This window comes from Homalodisca vitripennis, chromosome X, assembly GCF_021130785.1.
Source record: "Homalodisca vitripennis isolate AUS2020 chromosome X, UT_GWSS_2.1, whole genome shotgun sequence".
Classification (NCBI taxonomy): Eukaryota; Metazoa; Arthropoda; class Insecta; order Hemiptera; family Cicadellidae; genus Homalodisca; species Homalodisca vitripennis.
This window is the reverse complement of record NC_060215.1, coordinates 24,589,225-24,613,899: the sequence shown is the minus strand read 5'-3', so window position 1 is coordinate 24,613,899 and position 24,675 is coordinate 24,589,225. Positions and strand designations below refer to the sequence as shown.

Genomic DNA, 24,675 nt, shown 5'->3' with positions numbered 1-24,675 from the left:
AGTACAGAGAGAATATTATGTGTAATAAACTTTATTCTTATCTAAATTATAAAAAATAATAGAAAAAGTTCTGAAGGTTTGTCTGAAGAGGTGACATTATATTCAGATTTTGCCCTGGGGTTCTTCTAGTGGGGTCTTGTCCAAACAGTTTGGAGTTAAAAGTAGTAAATATTACAATTGACTGAGTTGAAAAGGTTAAATGTGAATTTTATTAACAGTCCATTCAAATAGTCGTTACCGGTTTCAATTTCAGCAAGTATTCCTTTTATTTTTTGTTGTTAAACAGAAGCAGTAATACAATGTTACCCATTTCCCTAATGGTATAAAATTTAATTAAGATAAAATTTCTTTGGAAATTAAAAAAGCTAATACTGTTTGCAATGTGTTTATTGTAAAAATTGTTTGGCTATAGAGTAACAAATCTTGATTTTGATTTTGTGTTTAAGAAGTCACTAGATGCAGTTATTTCAATGCAGTGAAATCAGATTAAATAGATACATACAATAAACATCTTAAAACAGTTTTCCAGATTAAATAGATACATACAATAAACATCTTAAAACAGTTTTCATCAGCCAATGCCAGTTCTGCCTTCCGCTGATAAGCTGCCTCAGCATGGGCCCTCGTGTTCGCTGTGGCGCAGAGACCCCCAGCTCCCCCACGGCTATGAGCTTTCATGTACAGATCCACACATTCTGTGCAGGGCTCATCTGCTACCAAATGCTGCAGCTAAAACAGATTTCAATATATCTTTAGTACATCAATTAAATTTAATCATATACACAAATATATTCCAAACAAAAGAAATAAGTCAAGATAGACATATTTAATAAAAGAAAATATGATTTGATGCACCAACAGCTTTAAAATATATATTAAACTTAGGATTTTTGTTTGAAAACAAGAAAAAATATTATTTTTAAATATTAAATTATAAAGTAAAAATAGCACGGTTTAACAAAAACCATTGTTTTATACCTAGTTTTATTCTACATTTAATGTGGAATCATAAAAATATTATGCATTAGCCAATTTTTCAAAATAAAAAATGTTAAGTTTAAAACACTGTACTTTCACTGAAAATTTAATACAACCAGATAGAGAAACCAGTACATTTTAATGAGTCCCAAAAGAGTTAACTAACTCATAAAAACTCCTCAAGTGAATATAATGCCAATTCCATTAAATGCTCCTTTAAATTCTTTAAGCCATATTCTTTAAATCATTTGGTAATTTTTGAAAAAAATATTTCCAGCATAAGTGGTGTTTTAAAAATATTCAATTTTCCCTTTCCTATAGTCTCATATGGATGTTTTATCATATTGTATTGTACTGAATCTCGCCAATTAAGTTTAACCCTATAAGTGGCAAGCGCCGTCACAACCATCGCTTCACATTTCAGGCTGTTGCTCCGCAACCGTCCATTATTTTTAGGCCTAGTTTAAACTATTGTATTCTCCATGAAATTTCCTATACATATCATATAGTATAGTGTGTATTCATGTTCCTAATGTTTGCTGGCTTAAATGAATCCAACAGTTTTCGTTTGACCTGGCGGCAGACGAGAGAACAGCTGTCTACTCGTCTCGTCACTGTTTTGTTTGGCGACTTTGCGTACTGTTATTGTCAGTATATTATTGTTTATCGCGTTGTTTAAGTTACCAGTAAATGTTTAAGTTATTCGTTTGTCATGGAAAAATGTTGGTTCTAGTGATATTCTTGAATTATTGCAAGAGAAAACTTTTAGTTCTGACGAGGAAAGTGATGTACCCGCTGATGAAATACAGGATAATGTTTCGTTGCGAGATTTTTCGTCAAGCAGTGAAGACGAAAACCAACTTAGTGATGAAGATTCAAGTGCATCTGACTCTGAAACCCCCCTTGTACTTAGACTTCCACAATCCCCACAACCTCGTACTTGGATCCAAGTACTTCCACCCGAGCCAGACAGAAATATTGAAGCTGAGTTCAGCGTAAGAAACCCTGGCATCAGACTGTCTTGCCAGAAACTCTAGGCCTATAGAATATTTTTACCTTTTCTTTACCAACCACCTATGGAATCTGATAACAAACGAAAACTAACTTTTATGCTGCAAAAACTATGAGAGACAAAAGGAATTCTGGTGAGCTTAGACGATTTTCTAGGCCGAAAGAATGGGTTCACCTCACAGTAAGTGAAATAAAAACCTTTATAGCATTGATACTATATATGGGACTAGTAAGACAAAAAAATATAGTTGATTACTGGAGTACCAAAAGTAATAGATACCATCCATTTTTTCCCTAGAACATGACTCTGAGAAAATTTCAACTTATTAGCTCTATGTTTCATGTAAGCCGCTCTCAAAATGTACAACGTAGTAATCCAAATTTTGATCCATGGAATAAAATTAGGACATTTTATGATTATTTCAATTTAAAACTAAAAGAGCATTTTGTACCTGGGCAAAATCTTGCAATAGACGAGTCCCTCATAGCTATGAAAAACCGTTGTGTATTTATAATGTACATGCCGAATAAAAAAACATGCCCGGTATGAAATACAAAAATTTGAGATGTGTGATAGCAACACAAATTATGTTTTGAATGTGGCATTGTACACTGGAAAAGACTTTTTAATACAAAATCCAGGCCCATTCACACAAAAATTTGTGATTGACCAGTTAACTTCTTGTAACCTTCTAAATAAAGGTCATCATGTTTTCACAGATAATTACTACACTAAACTCCCAATGGCCCGTGAATTACTAAGTAATAAAACATTTTTGACTGCAACAATAAATAAAAATTCTAAAGAATTGTGTAAGAATATCATTGCTGCTCAGTTGGGGGAGCAAGAAAGTATTTACTATAGGCAAGGTGAAATTTTGCTTGTAAAATACAAACAACAAAATCTAGGAAACCTGTATATTTATTAACAACTGGCTGTCACGCTGAAAATAAATTAATTACCAGCAAAAGTGGACTGCAAGCAGTAAAACCAGTTGTTATAAATAAATATAACTTAAAAATGGGCGGTGTGGACAGCAGTGACAAGAGTATCTATCACCTTTCTTGCGCAAGACAAAGCAAGAAGTATTGGAAAAAGATGTTTTTCAATATGCTTGACATCGCGATGTTCAATGCCTACATACTGTATTTCCAAAACTCAAACAAGCCAATGGCAAGAGATGATTTTGTAGATTCAGTGGTTCAAGAATTAGTAAGAAAAGAAACCATTCCTGACAGTTTGGTTGCAGGTCCACACCAAGTAGGCCCTAGTAAAAAACATGCAATTGTTCATTTAGAAGGAAAAAAAGAAAGGGTTTGCATAATTTGCGCAAAAGACACAGTAAAAAGAAAGAAAAGTGTATACTGGTGCCCAGGCTGCAACTGTGGCATTCATCCACTGTGCTATGACAAACTAAGCCACTATTATAGGCCCTACACTACTGGGAGGAAAAGACAAGCCCCTTCTAGTGACTCGGAGTACAAAAACCAGTTAGTACATAGATTTAGGTTTTCCCATCTAACTTTTTTGTTCTTGTAAATAGAAAAAATGTATAGGAAGTAATTTGTTTAGAATAAAATTGTGTATATTCTGTGTATTTGACATTATTTTGTAGCTCCAGTAGTTTCAAAGTGATGGACAGTAGAACTAAAAAATTATTTTTTTCTAAAAGTGTAAACACACTTTACACATCTATAATGATATTCATCTGAAAATAAAGGTAAGGAGCCAAATATTATATTTATTCTTATTCTACTGTTATAGAAAAATGAAAATATATAATGTTGCTAGGTTATCACTTAGACAATATTTTCTAAAAATAAGTTTAATGATCACAGCAATTTACCCGAAAACGGCCCGCCACTGAGACCACAAATGACCACCACTTATAGGGTTAAGGAAAACTCTCAATACTTTATTTTAATTTTAAGAACTTTATTTAGAGTTTCCTTAGAAGTTACCCCAAATAAGCCAATACCATAATATATATGGGAGTGTATGTCAAAAGACTCTATTAAAGGTTCTAAAAATGGTTCTAAATTGTTGCAAACAAAACTGACTGCCCTTGGCGAAATGCATGTCAGCGATATGATATTTTTCGAAGTATTCATAAAATGGTATGTACATGGCTTTTTCATAAATGTTTGAAATTCCAGGACACGAATATATTGGCCTGTAATCTGTCATGTCTTTCTCATTGCCTTTTTTGTCTATAGGTATTATTTTAGATAATTTATGTTTCTTAGGAAATGTGCCTGACACTAGAGAAGAATTAACCAAATGAACAATCACTACAGCTGCATTTATCACTGTCATTGGGATCTCATCATATCCACTTGAGGGAAACTTTACTTTTGAAAGAATTAATAATACCACTTATATCATGTTTAGTAAAGGGTTTACAGTGGAATATTTGCTGGTGACACTGGTTATTTGTACTATTGTGCTTTTTTTTGTTGACTTGGTCTGCTACTTAACTGAGTCTATAGTCATTAAAGGCAGCACTTATCTTAACAGGATCTGAGATAGTTTTCCCATCCAAAGTAATTTTGATATTTGTATACATTTCCAATCTGAGTTTAAAAATTGCCAAGTTGTTTTAGCAATGTTATCTGAATTCAAGATCCGCTTATAAAAAAAGACTAGTTATATTGACTTGTTTTTATACATTTTAGATTTTATTTTTTAAATTGATAAAAGTGATGTATTTTTTGTTGACATCGCTTGTTTTCTTAAGTCAATAAGACTTATCTTTTGTTCTCTAATTTCATTTGTTATCCAACATTTTTTATCCAGCTTAAAAAAGTTTTTTGGATAAGACAAATTAAAGTAATGCATAAAGTTCTGTAAAAACTCATCATGTTTTTTATCAACGGGAGATAAGTAAACATTAAGCCCATCTTCCTCTTCCAAACTTTTAATAAAATTATTGATGTTTTCTTTGACTTATACGTGTTATTTGTGATTTTTCCAACAGCTTGTATTAAAGGGTAACTCTAGGAGTTATCCATGATGATCAGATAAATTTGTATTGCATCACAACAATGCCTTCAATTTTTAACTGATTGGGAGATACACTTGTCAGAAAGTTGGCTAAACTTGATGTGGAATGGGACACACTCTTGTAGGAAAATTTACTAAGTAATTCATACCATGGCTTTTTAGAATGTTTAGGTGCTCTTTAGAATCGATTAATACATTAATATTTATTAATGTATATATGATCGATATGATGGGTGATCGATATATCCCTACTAGTACAAATTTATAATTTCCAGCAGAATACCCCACTGCACAACATTCAAATTTGTTATCTTCTAAAAGGCCAGTCACTGCCGGGATGACCACCTGCCTCCACTTCACACGTGTTTGAAAGTAAAGCGACACTGCCCTTTATTGTTGAATCTCTACAGTAACAACAAGCATTGATTACATTGAGGATTCGCTTAAATTGTTTCAACCAACATAGTGGAGTCAGGAGGCCCCCCAGAGCATCAGCAGAATTTCCAAGAACATGACTGCTTAAGATTTTTTGTTCGCAAATTCTTCAATTACTACCAAAATGTCTTTGTTTTTCCTCTTCGTTATTTGGAGAGCTGAAGCCCTGAAATCCATCCGAAAGGCGAGAAGGTGCTGGTCTCGTGGTCTGTGGTAGGAAGTCGGCAGCAATTGTTTTGTTCCCCATCCACCAGATTATAAAATATCTGATGGAATAATATGACAGACACAATGTGAATTTATATTACTACATCACATACAACATCAAATTCCATTAAAGTTCAGTTTTGTTCTTTATTAACATTTTAACTGTACACAAACTTGTTATAGAAGTGCCATATTTAATAGTGTCACTGTTAAACAAAACTAAGCCAGTAAGACAAACTGGTGTAGGGAGTTATCAAAATACTAACAAATATTTAATGAAATGAAATAAAAAATTCATAATGTATACAGAAAATTTACAATATTTTAATACAATTGTGGTAAATTATGAACTTATTCTTTAAATAGAAAAAACAAAATTAAATTATCTAAAAGTAAAAATCTATGTATTAAAATGAATACTTAAAAAAATACAAAAAAGAAACATAAAAAAGAAACTTTATACATTTTATGATAAATACAAGATAATTCAAAATGAAGAGCAAGAAGCAAGAATCATTCAATCACTCTACACACCGACTGACCACATGACTGCAACAAGCAGCACCACCCGTCACCCTCACAGCAGCAAGCCCCTAACCCCCGCCCTGAAATGTGCACTGTCCACAATACATCTGATATCATCGGGGAGAGCGTTCCAAAGGCGACAAGCCTGAACAGTAAAGGACTTATTAACAATTGTTGAAAGATGAATTGGAATTGATAGTAATGTAGCTCCCCTTCTTGTAGGTTGTTCACTAATATCAGAGATAAAGTTGAAATGATCAAAGTCAAAGTATCTTTATCACATGATCATTAAGAACAGTAATTTGTCAGATTATAATACAAAGTTATTATAATACAATTGTAATATAATAGTTGTGAGTTGTGAAGGTCATGTAGTTCTTGCATTTGCAGATTCCAGAAACTCTTCTATAGTGTAAATAGGTTTCTTAAGCAGAAATTCTCTAAGCGAGTTCATCAGTCTGTCGCCTGTCAGGTTTCGGAGGAAGTCTGGAAGGAGGTTTTTAAATTTTCGACCTATGTATGATGGTTTTTTTTCAAAGAGGGTTGTTCTGTGTTGTGGAAGGATAAGCCTTGAGGCATGGCGTGTGGGGTAATTGTGAACATCCATGTGAGTCTGCAGGTGTAATTTGTCGACTCGTTTCATAGATGTAGAGTGCAGGTACTGTAAGTATGCCTAGGGTCTAGGAGGCCTGTCGGCAGCTTTGCAGCGGCTCAAGGTTTGCAAGGGTCCTGACTGCCTTCTTTTTTAGTACAAGCACTCTCTTAAGGTTCCCTAACGAGGTTCCCCAGATTATGAGGCTTTATCTAATGTGAGACTCTACTAATACATAGTAGGCTACTTTTGCCGCTTCCAGAGTGCCAACCCATTTGATACGTTTAACAGCGTATGTCGATGATTGTGATCTTTCTGCAAATGTTGTTTACGTGATCTGTTCAGGTGAGGCCGCTGTGAGTTACACCTAAAAACTTAATCTGATTAAGCACTGATATATTAGGGATGCTTGCAGGTAGGACTTTTTTCTAAAGTGTACTTGTGTAGTTTTGTCAGGATTTATCGCCAAGTAATTTAATTTGCTGTAGGCGATGGCATTTTGTAGAGAATAAACAGAGTTATTATACAATTCTTCAGCTGAGCCATTTCTTAAAAGGAGAGTTGTATCATCTGCGTACATTATGCAGCTGGTACTGTTGTTTTCAATTAGGGCTGGGAGATTGTTAGCAGAATGAACAGGATGGGTCCTAGTACAGATCCCTGTGGAACTCCTCTTGTAGTTGGTTTAGGGTGTGATCTGAACATGCTAGTGAGGTTAGATGTTTTATGCTTAATCTCCACAACTTGTGACCTTCCTTTTAGGTAGTTGTCAAACCACTTGTTTTCTAAGCCTCTTACAAGGCTGCAAGTTATTTTAGAGATTAGATTGTGTCCCAAACAGTTGAAGGCCTTGCTGTAATCTAGAAATAATGCAGTCACAAATTGTCCTTCTTCTATACTGTCAATTATGGACTCAACTAAGCTTTATGATGGCAGATAAAGTTGATTTTCCCTTTTGGAATGTTGAGTCGGTAATTAGGCCATGTTTTGCAAGATGTGTCATTAGCCTCTTCAATACAATTTTTTCTATAATTTTTGAAAATGTATAAATTAATGATATGGGTCTATAATTTTTGGGGTCAGTTGTTAGCCCCTTTTTGTGCTTGGGATATACCTTGGAGATTTTAAGTTTTGTAGGAAATTGGCCTAGGGAAAACGATTTATTTATGATTGATGTAAGAGGTTGAGTTAATTCTTCTGCACAATGCTTTACATTTTTTGAAGAGTATTCATCTGTACCACTGGATGATTTATTTTTTAGGGTGTTTATTACTTGTTTTACTTCTTTCCATGTAGTGGAAGTCAGATGAAATGATTGTATTAAAGGGGTGTTTAGATCCTTTCCTAGTCTGCAATCTCCCGATTGTTGGTTGTTTTGCTGTATCGTCAGTTCTGCTATTTGAGTAAAATAGGTGTTTAGTTGTTCAGCTACCTGAATAGGGTTGTCTACCACTGCATTGTTAATGTTTAGCTTAGGACAGGTTTTACTAGGTTGTTTAACATGGCTCTCTGTATTTATTAGGTCCCATACAGTTTTGGACTTGTTGTCAGATGTTATTATTTTCCGGGTATTTTTATTTTGTTGTAGTGCTTTTAGTTTATTGTTGTACATCTTTTTCATATTTACCATAGTTTCTCTGTTTTGCGCCTTTCCAGTTATTTCATAGGTGTTTAGAGCTCTTAAATAGGCAGCTTTCATCTCGGCTGATTCTTGGTCATAGTGTTGAATTGGTTTACTCTTACTTTTATTCTTCCTTTGAGGGCAAGCGATGTCAAGGGCAGTTCACAGAACTCCTTCAAATATATTGAATGCTGACTCTGCATCTTCAGCATTGTGGACAGTATCCCAGTTTTTAATGGAAAGCAGTGACTTGAGCTGGTCGAGGTTTCTCCTTCCCATTTGTTGCCATAGAGTTTGTGTATTAGTATAATGTTTACTACAATACACACTGCACATTTGAGCTGTATGATCTGATAGTCCAGTTTGTAAAATTGTTGCACTAAGGTCATGATCTGGAATATTAGTGCATATATAGTCAATTGAAGTGCTTGTGTCAGGTGTAATGCGAGTTGGTGGTAAAGGGAGCCTTCTTATGTTTTGTGTTGCCAGCTCGTTGTCAAGCATAATGTGGTCAGGGTGGTTGGGTTTTAATCTGTCAATATTTATGTCTCCTGTCATAATAAACAACTTATTATGTGCTTGATCGGACAGATAAACAGGATATTTGGTTTTGATAATTATATGTAGAATAGAAAGAATGTGGAATTTACGTAGTTGATGAAGTTTCATGAGTGACAATTACTGAAAATATTGCATAACGTGCTCATGACGTCTGAGATTAAAAATAAATTTTATACAGTAGTTCTGAGCACACTGGAGTCTGTCCGATTGCTCAACGGTCATGTCACCATCACGACATCACATTGGTCAAAGTGTGGTAGTATAAGAGTCGAGCATCACCTTAACATTAAATGGCAGGTACAAGGCAAACCGTTTCAAACCATGGATGCCAACAAAGACTCTTCAGTACGTTATCGTAACTTGGTCAGTCCATTTGAGATTTGTGTCCATAATAAATCCAACATTTTTCAGTTTGTTTTGGTAATTTAGTTCACAACTGTTAAGTTTAAGTTTCGGTGCAGTATCAAGATTAATTCGGTTTACCATTCTAGAGTTACCAACTATCACTGCTTGCGTTTTGTTTTCATTTAGCTTCAGTCCTTGTTGTATTGCCCAAAAGTTAATCGCCTCAATATCCAAGTTGAGAAGAGATATAAAAGTAGCTAGTTCATTTGGTAAACAGTGAACGTATATTTGCAAATCGTCGGCATAAAGATGAAAATTTAAATGTGTTACAATTGAAGTGACGTTGTTTATATAAAGTGAGAATAAGAGAGGCGCAAGTACAGAGCCTTGTGGGATCCCCCGTGTAACAGGTCTGTAAGACTCGACCCAATTAACACAACCATCGGAGAAACCATACTTCTTTAATTTGATAAGGAGGAGGGGGTGGTATATGCAGTCAAAGGCCTTGGAGAAATCAAATAATATCAAAATTGTCACTGTTCATTGCCAATTGGATATTATCAGTAATCTTCAATAAGGCTGTAGTGGTACTGTGATTATATCTGAATCCAGATTGGAATTTGGTTAGAATATTGTAATTATTAAGATAAGAAGAAAACTGTTGGTAGACCACTCTCTCAAAAATTATGTAATTAAAAAAAAATATGATTAACACTTAAAACACTAAAATAATGTAACATGATAACTAACATTAACATAACATGTTTTATTTGTTATTTAAGTTATTATCTGTTTTACACTTTATTACTATTTCACTCATTTAAATTTGGTATTCCTAATGAAATGACGGTATATAACATTAATATTTTTATAGACTTATCACTTTGTCAATTTTACACGTTATAATTAAAGGATAATAAAATATATAACACATAGTTTATATATTAAAAATCATACTACAATATAAATATTTATACATTAAACTTAAATAATTTTAATAATGTTTCATAGTATTTTTAGTATATGTTTTGATTGAATTATACATTTTGGATTGTCATTTATTATTTATGTTATAGTACTATGCTATAATTCATTTAACAAAAATATCTTTCCTTTACAATTTTGAATAAGTTGGACAAAAATTTCATTGATTAATATAAATATAAAATGTTTATATGAAATTAGGGGTGGGTCGATTCTGATGCTTAATTCTTGGCGGTGTCAAGATATCAACAATGCAATGTTTCCAAAATATTTAATTACAAAATAATGGTTTCTTTTGTATTGACAAATTCTTAATAAAAGAGGGATAATGGTGATACATTTTTTTAACAGCTCATCACTATATATTATACTGGATTTTTAACCAAGATGACTTACGTGATACAGCTAATTGTAATATTTACGTTATTTCATGGCAATAAAGAATTTCATATAAAATTTTATACAGGAAATCCTGCAAATTTGAATAATTGGGACTGAATCCTATTCAAACTACTAAATAATTCTATCTACTGAAATAGTTTCAAATGAGTCATGAAACATTTTAGTTTGTTGCTGTACAATACAAACATATATTGTGCGTTACGTTTAATGTTTATTGTCAGTACAAAATCTGTCGGTACACTGAAAATTCTTTGAAATCTGTATTGTACTTGGTACTTATGATCTATACTAAGAAATTAATAAAAAGATAAACAGGAAGTCAGGAACCGGAAGTTTTGGTGACCCTGTTTACAACAATTTTCTTAGCAGTGCTGAAATTCATATCACTACATCAGTGATATATATAAATTGTGGCACTATATTAGAAATTGTGGCAATTTCTCCCATCACATATACAGATAGGGGTTCCCAGCTGGTACAGCAATTTTACTGAACTGAAATGTTCTACATCTGAACTGTCCAAACTCTAAAATCCTATCTGTGGCAGCATCAGTTATTATAAGCACTTTCCAACACCACAACAGTTCTCTGAGTATAATAATTTAAAAGATCCACAGGGACAGGCATGTGAGCAGAGACTGAATAAGGATAAAAAAGAGATTTGCTATTCCTTACTAAAACAATTGTTACAAGAATCTAAACAGATATGTTAACTACATAAAGAGTTCAGTTTTTTCATTATTGTTATTGAAGTTTGGTGATTTATTTTCTTGCACAAAGAGTATAGAATAACAAGATTTTCAAATGTGAGAGACAGATAAATTTAAGTCTACTATAAAGGGTTAAAAAGTAAAGATCAAAGAGACGCAAAATTAACAGAAAACTTCTCACCTGTCTCACTGCATATATAACAACTTTATCCAGAGTAAATGCAAGATAAGCATGGATACCGAACATTTCTCGGAGAGTGTCTTCATAAGCATTTGCATCCATATTTCCATCCAAAACATTCTTTACCATGTCCAGAAAAGCTGTATAGTATTCTTCCACTTCAACGTCCACTGTACAAATATAACAAATACATTAGATATTAATAGATTCACATAATAGATGATGAAGTTTTTTTAACAAAAAAAACATACATAAATGGAAAATCTTATTCAAAGATTACTTACTCAACAAAGCACTTTACTCTCTCAAGGAACTATCTACCTCTCTCTTATTTTAAATTGTATTTTCTGAATTGAGATTGTAATTATTGAAAATATTAATTTCAATTGTAATCGTTTTTAGTTTAGTAGTGTATAGACATTTGACACCATTAACTGTATGTGCATGTACATAAAAATGAATAAAGAATTTTGAAATGAATTGAATATTCACTTAGTATTGTTAAACTATTTGTACTAAAAATACTGTCTAAATATAAAATTTTCTTGAATTCCATTTCCATATATTTTTTTTTTTTTGAATGAAAAATTTCTTTATTGTTGTCAGTTGTACATTTTACATACAGTAGATCTTAAACTAAAATCAACAATAAAGCCCGAGGTAACAAAATACCTGTTCGGGAATTACACTAGTAGACATAAAGAAACAGCAACTCGAAAAAAAAAGGACTGCCCTACCAGATCCTCGTAATGATACACTCTATAACAACTATAACTAGATTAACTTCTAAAAAAAGTAACATAAAACGGAAATATATGTGAAATGTTGATCAGATTTTCAAGTAAATTATAATATAAAGTTACAATTTAAAAGTGTAATGATCATACTATAGTGTTGTAAAACCTGTCTACATCTTCCTCCAATAACAAAACATGCCGAAGCATTTTAACAAACTTATTTTTGATTTTACATTTTCTTAAATATTCTGGTAAACAATTAAAAAACTTTGGTCCTAAAAAAAGATAGAATTTTTTAAACAAGGTTTATAGATGGGGTCTCGGAACTTGAACGTTTATTCTTCTCTGACTATAATGTGAATTTGCATTGTAAAAACTGCTGCTTTGATTATAAAATGATTTTAATACTTTATAGATATACAGATTTTTTATCGGTAACACATTTAAATCTCTAAAAATTGGAGCTGAACTCTCCATTTTATTCTTAAATTTTATTATTCTTATGAAATGTTTTTGCAGAGTAACAATAACATGTTCCATGTACTTAGCATTGCAGTTTCTATCACAAAGTCAATGATTGAATTAGTAGATTTAGAGGAATAGATTGACGTCAATATCTATAAATTAATTGCTCATGTTTGATCATCAAGAATCAACTCTGGTCTTTTACGTATTGATTGTATAACACATATTCTGCTGTATAAATGTACCTACTTGTGTAAACAGATTTCTCATACAACATGTAATAAAAACTGTTCAAACACTAATATGTACAGCTAGCTGTGTTTATGCTTATTGAATATTACAGTATACCAGTAACTTTATTTTTAACCAGTTAATTTTTAATAAGAATTCATTTTAAATAAATAATATCTTATCAATATATGTTTTATTAATATTATTATTGTAGTGATGTACATATTATATAATAAAGTGTATTGACTATGACAATAAATACTGATAGATAATAATAACAGAAAATGCAGGTGGAGGAAGAGGAGACCTGGAATGACAGACAAAAGTGGAGGAGGCTGTGTACGACGACCCGTGATAACGGAAACGTCAGATGATGATGATGATGATGATGAATAATAATACTGGTTGCAAAGTAATTTCAATGAAGGTCCTAGCTCAGTCATACTCACCACTTTCGTGATTCCCAGGTTAATAATTTCCTTGTATTTCGCTTATATAAATTTATATTATTGCATTCTGACGTAAATTCTACTCACCGCCTTGATTCACTTGAACATGCAACTTAAATGATCCGTGTACCATTTGTTGTTCCACAACATAACCATTCAAATGAAGTATAATTTGAATTGTACTTCATTTCACAAGTACACCTAACAAGATGGCTGACTGACTACAGTCAAAGTGAAGTGGCTCCCAGTTAAAAGTGTACATAAGTGTGTATTTCAACAACAAATATTTACTCACCTGTGCAGCAATTTACCTGGAGCTATTGTAAGTCAATTTCACCATAAAACTTCAAGAAAACTATTCTACTCAAGAAACTAAGATCATGATAAGAAACAAACTGTAACTCAAGGAACTTAAGACATGTAAACTAATCTCAAGCATTTAAAGAACTTAAAAGATTAACTACTAAATCATAATAACAAGCTTATCCACACAAAAAGTATATTCAAAAGTTTATATTTATGTAACCAAGAAGACTTCATTAAAATCACTGAATAAATTTAAACCATATGGTGACAACTGGTAACTGGGCTTGCTGACTGTGCTGAAAGTCACATTCCAGAGCCACCTGACCTACTGACAACAGCTCAATTGTGCAAACAGCCGTCAGCAATTAACAGTCTTGCTTCTCGCCTTGGTTGTTTTAAACAATCTGACGCTTAAAAAGAATTAATTTTGATTTTTATATACCATTACCCACGAGGAGCCTGCCAAACCTCATCATAAAAACAGTTTTCAATTTTGAATTTTATAAATCGTTGACCACGTGGAGCCTGCCAAACCACGTTATATTAAAAACAGTTAAAAAAAGTTTATTTTTAATAATTTTTACAAACCTAACTAACCTAAAATAAATAAAATATAATATAATTCTAGACCATCAAAACTGCATATTATGGCACAATCACTGATGGACACTAAAGATAACTTTGCGTGGGTATTCACATTGGCCTTCAAAAATCAGCGGTGTTGAGAAGACTAAAAATTCAACTAAGTACAATGTGGTCTTTTTTGGTCCCATTAAAGAGACAGCCCTAATTAAAAAATGTAACATCTGTCTATATAAAGAAAATAAGAATAAATATGGACAATTCATAGTTGCGAATTTCAAAAACGCTAACTTTAACGCAGCCATTAAAGAAGCTGAGTCTGTACTTAACCAGGATACGTCTCACACATGTAATGAAACTAGCGGGGTACATGTTCAAGGGCTCCCTGAAGGGAATCAATCCTGTGAATCCTGGAGTTTAGAGTCAGTTCTACCAATCCTCCAAATTCAAAACGAAAATAACTCATTAAGTAATTCTATTCAGGAACTTGAACAAAGTTTACTTGAAACTGATTCAAGAACCCATGAAGATAGCCTAATTATGGCAGCCAAAATAGGTTCAGCATTATTAGAAGAAAATAAAATCCTGAAAAAGGAAAAAACAAATTAATTGCCCAAGCAAACAGCATGGAAGCCAAAATTGAAGATCTTTTAAAAGATGAAGAAATTTATTTACAAAGAGTCGAACAACTTGAACATAAACTTGCTGAGGCAGAACTGCAGGGAGCTAAGGACAAAGAATACGTCCTAGACATACAAAACGTATTCGAAGAAAATGATAGGAAGCAAGCAATTTTTTTAGAGGAGTATGAAATCAAAATTAAAGAACAAGAAAACATTATATTAACTCTAAAAAATAGCCTACTCATGTGTCAAAGCAGCCTAATTGGAGAAAAAGTCTAAAAAAATACAGAGGTTCAAACTGAACCATTTTCAACTTCCCATGCAGCAAACACACCCTTAGTTATTGAAGTAGGTCTTTTAAAGAAAAGCTACACAGCATTGGAGCAAAAAATCATTGATCTAGAGGCAGAAAATTCGTACTATAAATAGAGGAAAGTCAATGAAAATCACCAAAGGCAACCCTGGCGAAGCAAATAGGTCCTGTAACTTTAATAAAACTCCAAGAGGGAAACCTAATGTCGGACAAATGAGAAATGTTTTTAGTGTTTCTCTACAAGTCCAAAAGATAAAGGAAAATAATTTGTATCCTGCAAAGTCTGCTGAATCCAGTCCTAAACGACAAGAAGCCTTAGATATAGAGAAAGTAAGTGAGGCAGATTTGTATAATTTGGAAGAACTTGAACACAAGAGGGGTAAGAAAAATCAAACCGTTCATCTACCTCAAGGCTAATGTTATAATTCAACACAACCTCAAAGAGAGACCAACAATAATTTTCAAGTTGTAGCACAAGTGCATAGGTCAGCTAAAGAGGAAACTTGGGCTACAAACCTCTGTAAAACAAGCAGAATCCCCACAAAAATGACTGTTACTAATAAGAAGCCTCCATGCTCTGCTAAGCTACTGCGGGAAGGGGAAACTTATGAGGATTTTTTTGTACGAAATATTGCTGAGAGTAAGGTAGAAACAACATCTAGGTTTCCTTTTGACAGCCATCCAAACGAAAAACCAACGTACTTAAGTGAAGAAAAAAACAGCAAATCAGGACAGATGGACAATTTTTTAGGACTTCACCTGAGGAAAGAAAGCAAGCAAAAAATTTACAATCCCAAGATATTCATAAATTCCAAACTAAAAAAACACTGAATTTTCAAGGCTTTCAAAAATTTTTATCAGTCAACCAATTATGCTCCAACTCAACTCACTGTGATGCATCAGAACATAAGGCGATTAGCAAAGAAATTAGACAGACTAAACCACTCTAAACACAACCTCACCATCCATATTAATACTTACAGAACATGGATTGAACAGTGAAATCCTTAGAAATACAAGGATTCTTGGATACACTCTTGTGACTGACTATAGCAGAGAAGGTCATAAACTCGGAGGTGTTGCTATATACACTAAAGACTCAGCTAACATCAGTGCAAATGCTATTAAGATCTCACAATTTTGCACAAAATTTGTGTGTGAAGCTGCTATGGTGCAAATAAAAGAAAAGAGAAACAGAGTCGTAAACATTTTAGGTGTGTACCGTCCACCCAGTGGTTCAGTTGAGGCAGCTGTTCAAATCATTGGTAACATTCTCGAAACAACTCAAATTCAAGATAAATCAATAGTCATAATGGGAGATATAAATATAGATAGGCTTATAGACACAACAGAGAATAGAAAACTTGATGAAGAATTATCCACACAAAATATTATAAGACTCCCACTTCCAGCAACCCGCATCACAACATCTACAGCTATGTCTATTGACATGATAAGCACTAATATCCAAGAAAATCGCATTGATTTCACGGTTTTTGAAGCGGGGATGTCTGACCATACTAGGTAAATCTGTATAATTGATTTTAATTTAAATATGAATCTATCACAAACTCAAACTCACAGAAGAAACTTCTGCAAGCAAAATTTAGACGCCTTAAAAGCTGTCCTTCACGAAGAAAACTGGGAAGAAATTCACTCCAAACAAGATGTAGATAAAGCGTACAATCTCTTTTATGGTTTAAGAAGAGCTCTAGACTACACATGCCCCATTGAAAAATCAAGATCGAAAACTAGAAAAACCTCAAGGCCACTCTATGATCATCTTTCTATCGAGTACAAAAATAAATACATAATACATAACAGTCCTACACAAGTACAAAATGAGTGGTACACAAATTGATAAGGAAAATATGACCTTGAAAAAGAAAATTTATGATCTGAGACTAAGAACAGTCAAGCGCAATGCCACTACACACCAAATAACACTAGCTCAAAACAAACCTAAAGCGTTGTGGCAAATTATTAATTAAGAGAGACACAGCAAACAATCATCAGAGACAAATTCACTTGAAATTCATTTAAATGGAAAAACTGTACGTGATCCTGAGTTTATAGCTTATCATTTCAACAAATTCTTTTCTGAAGTAGCTGAAGAAACCCTGAAACAGAAACCTAAACCCACTTTACCTAATTTTCAGCAACCAGTTACATTCAACTATTCCAGTCCTTTTAGATTTAAACATGTCACTCAGAAAGATACTCAAGATGCAATAGCTTCCTTAAAACCTAAGCTCTCCTGTGGAATTGATGAGATACCAGTGAAAGTAGTAAAGCATTGCGCTCTGCAACTCGCTACTCCTATTGCTGGCATAGCCAACAAGTCTTTTGCACTCAGCCAGTTTCCAGCCTCACTAAAAATTGCCAAAATTTAACCCTTTACATAAAAAAGGCTCACGCACTGAAATAAGAAACTATAGACCAATTTCATTAATTTTTCCATTTTCTAAAATTATTGAAAAGATTGTCCTGACTCAATTATTAACCTACCTTAACCCTCTCCCGGTCGAATTACCGCGACGCGCTTTTGGCGCTACTGGGCTGAATTAAATCGCCCGCTCTGCCGCGAGGGCACACTTATTCGCGTTTTTACTACGTACTAAGAACTTTATTTTAATAAAACTATTATTTATAGTACATCGTTACAAAGATGATTAAATCCTCTATAATAACGTTGTATTTATTAAAAAAAAAATATATCAACCTTATGAGGTACCTAAATTAAAATCAAACAAAAAGTCAAACTTACATGAAAAATCTTGTTTTAATTGTTGTATAAATTATCATATATAAAGGGTTATAAATATAAAAATTAAGATAACACTAAGACTTTGTCTAGTGTTATCTTTGTCTAGACCAGACAGGCGGGACCCGAGTGGCGGTACCAGAGGCGTGAGGCAATGGCTGGACACGAGTCGCGGTGTCGGCGGCGCGAGGGCAGCGCCGGATTACGTGGCGAGTCATCAGTGTCCCTATCTTCTTGGTTAGAATGGTGAATTTCCTCATCACTAAATACATCGCTATTCATGGAACTTTCATCGTCACTGAAACAATCACCTTCATCAACCACTTCATTGTCAAAAACGCGATCAATTTCGCTATTACGCAACGACCTTGAACCTGCCATCTATAAAGTACAGAACCAAGTGAAAAGACTGCGAATACAACCAACGAAATGATTTCAGTAAATAATTGGTTATAAAAAGTCCCAAATAGTTAATCAAATTACGTAAGATAGCAGCACAAGTCAGAAAGAATTGTACTACTAAACAACTAGAGCACCGTCAATGAAGTAGTGAATAAACCGTTTCAAATTATTAATCCTAGATAGCGTCTCTAGTCATAAAAACTATGAATAAACAAGGCAACAATGATACTGCCAATAGATATTTCCATTATTAGTTCCCCAAACAATCGTAAGAAAGCAGCACAAAGCAGAGAGCGTTGATAAAGCAGTTGGAGGCGATTGGAGGCGTTTGGACTTTAGCGCCAGGCGCCCTGCCGAGGCGTTTCGAGGCGTTTGCCCGGGAGAGGGTTAACCATGAACAACTCCTGAGTGAAAATCAACACGGATTCTTGAAAGGTAAATCTACTAATAGCGCACTTACTTGTATTGTTGAATTCATCATCGATCAGTTAGATTGCCGCAAATATGTCTCGGCAATTCTTATAGACTACAGTAAGGCTTTTTATTGCCTGGGACATGGACTAATAGTAAAAAACCTAGCTGCCATGGGTATAACAGGTAAAGAAAGTGCGTGGTTTGCCAGTTACCTTGAAGGGCGTACACAGACTGTAGAAGTCCAACATATCACAAAAGGCACAAAGACTGCATATATGTCTGAGCCGCAGCCCATGAAAAGAGGAGTACCTCAAGGCTCAGTCCTGGGGCCAGTACTGTACATTTTGTTTACTAATGACTTGCCAGACATCATCGAAGCAAATAGAAACACAAAATGTATCATGTATGCTGACGACACTACTCTCCTTCTGAGAAACAACAAAGCACAAGACCTTTATGAAGACTCATTATCCACACTTGACAAAGTAATTAACAACTGCAGCCAAAATGACCTAGCATTAAATGCATCCAAGACAGTGCACTTAAACTTCAGTAGACTAGCAGAACCTGTTTTAGATTTACCAAACATCACCTCCGAAGAAGAAACACAATTATTAGGTCTGTCTCTTGATACTGGCCTCAGATGGACAAGCCATATTAATAGCCTTTGTAAAAAAATCAGCACTGGAGTATATGTGGTCAGAAGAATATATTGGGCAGCAGGACTGGATGCAGCAAAGACTGCTTACTATGCCATGGTAGAATCACACACCCGCTATGGTATAGCTGTTTGGGGAGGGACTTCTGAGAGCAATCTTAATAGTATTTTAGTACTGCAGAAAAAAGCCGTTCGAGTTTTGTCGAACTTGCAACCACTAGACAGCTGCAGGAATGCTTTCAAATCTCTTGAAATATTAACAGTTGTGGCTCTCTACATTCTGTCATACTTCAAACATAAGATCGGGACTTACATACAAGAGGTGAAAACATCCATTCCTACAACACCCGGTATGCCACCGACTTCTCTCTTCCATCTCATCGCACAGCCCAGTTCCAAAGAAAACCAAGTTACATCGGATGCAAGTTATACAATGCTCTGCCCACATCTTTAAAAGCACTCAGAGGGAAACTACTAACAAAAGGACTTCACAACTGGCTCAAGACAAGACCGCTCTATTCATTCAAAGAATTCTTTGACGCTACACATCAGTAAAGAGAAATAATTTCAACATTGTAATTTGTACTCACATGATTGTATAATATTTTTGACGCCAATAAGTTTCTTAATGTTACTGTAAATAAAGATGATTGATTGATTGATTTGAATGTTATTAGTCTCAATACATTATATAATTTCCTATTGCCACTCCACAAATTTGCTCATTGAAACATGTGCTCTCTAACACGAGGTTTACTATCACTCGTCCATTCTCTTTCACCATTCAACCAAGAATGGGCTAGGCAATTCGCTTCAGATGCCGGGTCAACACACAGGAAGTTGTGAGCTTCTCAGCCTCTGACCCAAACCTGCCTTTTACCTAAATGTTTGTTAATATCACTAATAGATTCTTAATTTCTTCAATAATTATCATAATTAAATAACTCAAATTTATTCCAATAGAAAGTTTATTGTATATTTATTATTTTAGTCTTACATGTAATAATCATGTGACAAATTCTGCTTACCGATCTTGCCACGAACTATTTGAAATTTAAATTTGAATCATATTGATCTGTTACACAAACCCCAAATATAAATTGATCACATAACTGGTTATCAATTTATATTTCCCTTCCAACAATAATTAAAATTATGAATTTTGGTTTAAATAAAAAATAATTAAACATTTCCTTGAAATAGAGGAAATAAAATTGGTACATTAGTAGAACATACAATAAACAATCACAACATAATACAATACAATTCAGTACAATATAACCATAGAACTCACAAATAAAATGTAAATACCTTATTACAAATATCTAACACACAACACAAACATAAGCACTGAAAACAGTAACATGATTGTCCACAGTGAACATTATTACTCACACAATGAAATGTTTTCTACAGTTTTTATTTAGAAATTACAAATTGGTCTCATCTGAGAAAAATGTATTAATAAACAATTAAATTCTCTCATCATTTCCACTGATAGTTTTCATTATGTAAACAAAATGAGATAATTACGTTGAAAACCACATTAAAAATATTTAATTCATTGTTCAAACAGGATTACACTTAAAAATCCAGTTATAAAGCAAATACTATATTAGTGAATCAAAACACAAGTATAATAAAAGATGAACTTCAAACGAAACACAAATAAATTTGCTTACTTAATAAAAATTATATATAAGCGGTTTTAATGGAATTCGTCCAGCAAAACAATCACAATCAACTGAAATAATAACATTGTACAAATCTTAGTAATGCATCAAGTTGTATTATATTTTCATAATCAATGTGATAAAAAAATTACATTAAAAACATAGTAACACTCATCTGTATACAAACATATATTTTATTTATAGAAAACTGGCAAAGCTAACCTAATAATCTGATTATTTATAAAATATTACATCTTCAATAAATAATGTCACACATTTGTCTTTTTAGATGTCTATGGACAAGAAACTGATAAATACACTCCACTATTGCATTTGATTTGTACCAAATTGGTATAATTCCCTGCCACTTAAAATCCTATCCAAGATTTGTATCATTACATTTTTTATAACATAGTTTTAATTCTCATCTCCTTGACAAAATCATTGTACAATACACAATTGACTTGATAAAACGTAATAATTTTTGAACAGTAAAGTAAAAAAGTTATACAAAAATTGTATGCATATAAATTGCTTCAATATGTATTGAACAAATATAACAAATCCGAAGACAAGTAGCAATAATAAAGAAAATCTGTGGTAGCATTATATAAAATATAACACAATGCCTATTACACATTACTCCTCAATACAACACAATATTCAGCAATTATTACACAAAAGTTTCACAAATATTCACCCTATATATAACACTAAATCTAAACATGTTTCATGTATACATACAATATTAAAAAGTAAAGAAAATTCATTAGTCATTAGTCAATTCATAATCAGGTAAACATTTTTTAGCCGAACTAATTCATCAGTCTTTAAAGGTGAAAAAACCCACAATTGTACAAAAAAACATCCATACACCAGGACAAACATGTAGTAAAAGCAAAGCTCCTTCACCGGAAAACAACTCCACTTTTTTAATCAATAAACCCCTCACACTTCATGTGGCAACTAACGATCCATCAGCTGACATTATTCTACATAACATCCATGCATCAACACCTAATGAGAACTCTGCAAAATGCATAAATAAACCAAAAAACATCCAGCGCAAGAAAATATTAACAGTAACCTAGCCTGTATATCACATTCACAAAACAATACTTCTTTAACCTGTAAGAACCGTATAGATTCACAAAAAACAAATATTAATAATATAAAAACCTTAACCTTATTACACCAAAATGCTCAAAGTATCCTAAATAAAGTTATACAGCTGGAGTATCTGAGTCATGATGTAAATGTAGATATAATTGCTATAAGTGAACATTGGTTGTCAGCAAAAAACTTAAAATATTTTCAGATAAAAAATTACGTTGTAGCCTCAATTTATTGTAGAATTAGTTTGACACGGGGAGGTTCTTGTCTTCTTGTAAAAAATCATATACAATTTATTGAACGTAATGATATTTGTAAATTTAGTGAAGACTTTGTTTTTGAATGTTCCTCTATAGAGTTAATTTCAACTAATTCTAATAAATTAAATATTTTAACTGTTAGTTGTTACAGAACACCGGACTCCGATATTCATATATTCATTTCCAAGTTGCAATTGTTATTTGAATTAGCTTTGAAAGAGAAAAAGTACTTAGTTGTCTTAGGTGATTTTAACATTAATTTATTAAACCATAACTCAGAGTCTTTAGCTTTTAAGAATATTTTAAAATGTTATAATTTTAGATATTTTATAAATGAACCTACTAGAGTTACCAAAAATGTTGAATCTTGTTTAGATAATATTGTTAGTAACATACCTCAGAATCTGCTATCAAGTCTTAACCTTCACTCTGGCTTTTCAGATCATAATTTTTCTCAAATTTTGAAAATAAATGTCAATAATTTATTACTAAAAAATGAAAATAGTAAAATAATTACACATAGGATATTTTCTGAGCAGGGTCATAGAATGTTTCATGACTTTCTGCAAAAGGAGGACTGGTTTGATGTGATTTCTGGTGAATCGGTTGATGCAAATTTCTCAAAATTTGTTGATAAGCTGATATTATATTATGAATTAGCATTCCCATTAAAAACAATAACAAAACTTAAGTCAAGTCCATATTCCTGGGTAACTGATGTGGTTAGGGCAAGTGCTGTCCTGTCAAGGGAGCTGTTTGCCAGAGCCAAGTCAATAAACACAGAAAATAGCTGGAAAGAATATAAAACCTACCTTAAACATCATAAGAAAATAGTCCTTTATGCAAAAAGAGAACCCCTAGTAAATAAAATACAATCCTCTAAAAATATTCCAAGAACAACCTGGAATATCATTAATTCAGAGACTAAATCATTCGCTTCTGTAAAAAACATTAATCTAATTGTTAATGGACAAGATATTACTGAGCCAATGGATGTTGCAATAGCATTTAACAGGCACTTCACAAGTGTACCTCATATTATCTCAAACCAACTTGACTTGCTGAATTCAAGGCATTACGATCCAGAAAATTTTTTTGCCAAATCCATTTGTTAATGGTTCATTTTATCTCTATCCTGTTTGTGAAAAAGAGATAATTGAAGTTATAAGTAAATTTAAATCAAGTAAGTCACCAGGCCTGGATGGAATACCTCCAAGGATATTGAAGGAACACATCCACATCCTGTCAAAACCTCTTTGCTCTTTGGTGAATAGCTCCCTGACTCACGGAGTCTTCCCTGAATGTCTCAAGGTAGCCAGAGTAACTCCAATATTTAAAAACAACAATTCAAATCTTGCAGAAAATTACAGACCTATTTCAGTTCTTTCAGTTTTTTCAAAATTATTAGAAACTATTGTAAAATTACGGCTTAAAAATTTTTTAAAATCATTCTCAATAATAAATAAAAATCAATTTGGTTTTCAATCTAATTTGTCAACTTCAGATGCTATCATAAGTTTAACTGATTATGTGCTAACTGCCTTGGACCAGGGACAGTCGACCTGTGGCCTGTTCTGTGACCTCCAGAAGGCTTTTGATTGTGTAGACCATGAAATTTTGTTAAATAAATTGGAGTATTATGGCATCAGAGGAGTTGCTCTCAATTGGTTTAGTAGCTTTCTGAGGGATCGCAGCCAGGTAGTAGAGATAGTTCAAAACAGTGCTGGTTCTGTCCATAAATATCTATCTCCTGCCCGCTATTTGGAGGCAGGCGTACCCCAAGGGTCAGTTTTAGGTCCAATATTATTTTTAATTTTTATAAACGACTTACCCAAGCAGTTCAATTTATGTGACAAATTAATTCTCTTTGCTGATGACACCACTAGTTTGATTAAATCTGACAATAAAACTGAACTATCTCAAAAATTATATGATAACATTAGTTTGATTTTTAACTGGCTTAAAGCTAACAAACTATCCTTAAATATTTCCAAAACATCCATACTTAATTTTCACTTTATTAGAAACTTTAGAGAACAACTTGAAGTAACTTTTTACCAAAGTAAACTTACTTCTACAAAAAATTGTAAATTTCTTGGTGTTACTTTAGATGACAATCTTAGATGGGA

At 33.0% G+C, this 24,675-nt stretch overlaps 1 protein-coding gene across 2 annotated transcripts in view; it reads right to left on the bottom strand.

Moving 5' to 3' along the window:
* LOC124368800 (paired amphipathic helix protein Sin3a-like) overlaps window positions 1-24,675 on the bottom strand; it is a 125,926-nt gene that overhangs the window by 5,952 nt on the left and 95,299 nt on the right. For both annotated transcript variants that reach the window (XM_046826181.1, XM_046826182.1), the window contains 2 exons: window positions 11,557-11,726; window positions 547-729 (listed from right to left, as the gene is read on the bottom strand). In XM_046826181.1, coding sequence (XP_046682137.1) covers window positions 547-729; window positions 11,557-11,726 — 353 coding nt within the window. The remainder of the gene's footprint in view (window positions 1-546; window positions 730-11,556; window positions 11,727-24,675) is intronic.